General features: G+C 67.1%; 1 protein-coding gene across 1 annotated transcript in view; it reads right to left on the bottom strand.

The window, feature by feature from the left end:
• Positions 1–431: 431 nt before the first annotated feature.
• The window catches only part of FAAP100 (FA core complex associated protein 100), a 12,214-nt gene continuing 9,907 nt past the window's right edge, over positions 432–2,738 (bottom strand). Inside the window, exons 7-10 of the mRNA XM_029960114.1 lie at positions 2,120–2,256; positions 1,209–1,325; positions 812–898; positions 432–730 (exon numbers count right to left, since the gene is read on the bottom strand). Of these exons, the coding sequence (XP_029815974.1) occupies positions 596–730; positions 812–898; positions 1,209–1,325; positions 2,120–2,256 (476 nt within the window). The 3' untranslated portion in view covers positions 432–595. The remainder of the gene's footprint in view (positions 731–811; positions 899–1,208; positions 1,326–2,119; positions 2,257–2,738) is intronic.

The following is a 2,738-nucleotide window of genomic DNA, read 5'->3' as shown; positions in this document are numbered from 1 at the left end:
AGTGTCAGGACCCTCCGGGAGGATGGAAAGGAACAGAGGCGGGCACGGGGTGAGCGACAGGATCGTTTTCATGGCAGACGACAGAGTTACAGACAGTGGAGCGGTGCGGGCAGGGCGGGGCCCAAACACGCCGCACCAGCACGGAAATACGGGATCATTTATAGAAACAACGGGGGAGCGGAGACCCCCTCCCCTGCCCAGCAGAAAACGGGGCTCCCCCGGGCACAGCACCCTGTTTGTCCTGATCCTGAAGGCAAGACGGCTCGGGGGGCTCAGCCCGCAGCCGGCCCGGCTCGGCACGGCCACTACACTACCACGGATCCACAAAACACGCGGCCCCGGGGGGGCTGCCCCGGCCTGGCCGGGCTGGGGGGCGGCAGGGCAGGGCTGGGCCAGCCCAGGAGCCCCCGCTCCGCCACCGAGACCCCCCGGTGCTGCCGACAACACGACCACGAAACACGCACAGACACACCCCCCGCCCCGACCACTGCCCGCCCCGCCCCTGCTCCGGCGGGGTGGGCTGGGATGGGGGGGCTCTCCCGTGGGCACCCGCCCCGGCCGGCGGGGTTTTTGGGGCGTGCTGGCCGCCCCCCGCTCACAGCAGGACCAGGCTGGGGTTCCTCAGCTGCCGGTAGATGTTCAGGAGCTTCTCGGCCGTGGCAGCGCCCTCAGCCCCCTCCTCATCCGGGGGCGGCTGGTCCCGGAGGGTCTGTGCCTCCTTCAGCAGCATCTGCAGGAGGGAGATGGAGGGGATGTAGTGGGGGGGTACCTCTGCGTGCACCCCACGGGGCAGGGATCAGGGGGTGCTCACCTCGTGGTTGGCCTGGATCTGCCGCAGGTACTGCATGCGGAGGTCGGGGGGTCCCGAGCCCTGCGCTGCCTGCTCCAGCACCAGCGCCTGCGAGGAGGGAGGGTGCTGGGGGAGCTGGCACCACCCAGCCCCAGGGACCCCCAACTCCAGGGGCCCCAACCCTGGGGACCCCCAAAACCTGAGAATCCCAGCCCGGGGCACACGGCCAATACTGCCCTGGGCTCCGTGGCCCAAATGCCCTGAGATGTGGTGATCCCACCATCCCCAGGCCATGCTGGGCTGGACTGTAACATGATGGTGCCACAGAATCCCCGTGCTGCACCCCCAGCTTCTATCCTGGGGGGGAGTTTGGGTCCCTTGGGGTCCCCCTGTCCCCCAGGGCAGTGCCTGAGCATACCTGGATGCGCCGGATGACGGCGTGGTGTGTCCTGCACATGTGGGCCAGGGATGGGCTCTCCATCAGGATCTCCACGGCCTGGATGGGACCCGCTGGGCTCAGGTCATTCATGGCCACCTGGACAGGGAGAGCAGTGTCACTGGCAGCTGGGGGGCTCAGGACCCCTCCCCATGGGTACCAGGCTCCCCAGGAGGCTCCCTTCACCCCCAAACCCTCCTGCTGGGCACAGACCCCAGCCCCAGGGCCAGCTGTCCCCAGCCCAGTGCCCACAGAATCCCCGGTGAGCCCTCCCAGGACTGAGCCTGGCAGGCTCAGCCCCAGCAGAATTAACACAGTCATTAATCACCCTGGGGACATGCGAGCTCTCAGGGGAATCCACCCGTGCCAGGTACCTGGGGCCCCTCGGCGGGGTCAGCCAGCAGAGCTGGGCAGAAATCCCTGTTTTCCTGTGCCTTTAGAGGGGAATTTTACATGAAATGGGGATGAGCTGCAGGAGATCGGATTTACACCCCAAATCCAGCTGTGTTTTCCCCTTGTTCTCCAGAGCCAGCAGGAAAAGGCCATTTCTTCCCACAGCCCAGCCTCATGCCAGGCTGGGGCACGGTGAGTGTCTGAGGCATCCACAAGGATGCGGCAGCAGCACCCACTGTCCTACCTGGCAGGGAAATGGGAACACTGGGAGGGGGGAACACCCACATGGAGCAGGAGGGAAGTGACCACAGCCTTTGGGAAGCCCAGGGCTGGGAGAAGTGAGCGGGAATGCTGCCCTTCCAGCCCAGCAGATGGAGGTCAGGACGGCGTGGCCGTGCATCACCCCGCTCCCTGGCACCGGGAAGGAGACGGCTTTGTGGGACAGGGAGCTTCCCTGCAGGCTGACCCATTCCTTGGCTCAGGGCTAACCCATTCCTTGCCTCTCGGACGAGCAGCTGGACGTGGCCGCCGTCGGGTGCTGTGCCACACACCGATGCCACCTCCGCGCTGCTCAGCGCCTCGGCCCCGGGGTTCTCTGCCAGCAGCCAGCGCAGCGTGGCACAGCTCAGGGGCACATCTGGGGACCAAAGGACAGGGCAGAGATGTGACACTGCTGACAGGGTGTGCCCGGGGCAGCCCCTGAGTGGCCAAGGGTGACACAGGGCAAAGGGGGGTGGTGGCAGCAGTGGCAGCGCCCATGGCAGCCGTGCCCCCGGCCCCTCGACCCACGGCATTAAAGTCACCTGGATCACACCGGGGTAGCGCCGCGTCCTCCTTCCCCATCAGGATCCACCCTGTCCCCCTCCCGTCCCCACACCCCATGGTAAGGGCTGACCTGGGGGGGGCAGTGGGATGCAGAGACCCCCAGGGGTGTCATAGGGGAAGGGGGGGGTTGGCAAAGCAACCCCACTGTGGGCAGGACCCGCAGGAGCTGCACAGGGAGCTGGAGCACGGAGGGGTTGGGGAGCCCATGGCCCCTCTGGCAGGCTGGGGGTGACAGTGGCAGCCCCCCGCCCCGGCAGTGTCAGGACCCTCCGGGAGGATGGAAAGGAACAGAGG

Source organism: Manacus vitellinus, unplaced genomic scaffold (genome assembly GCF_001715985.3).
Source record: "Manacus vitellinus isolate BGI_N305 unplaced genomic scaffold, ASM171598v3 scaffold_24_pilon, whole genome shotgun sequence".
Classification (NCBI taxonomy): Eukaryota; Metazoa; Chordata; class Aves; order Passeriformes; family Pipridae; genus Manacus; species Manacus vitellinus.
This window is presented reverse-complemented; position numbering and strand designations above follow the sequence as displayed.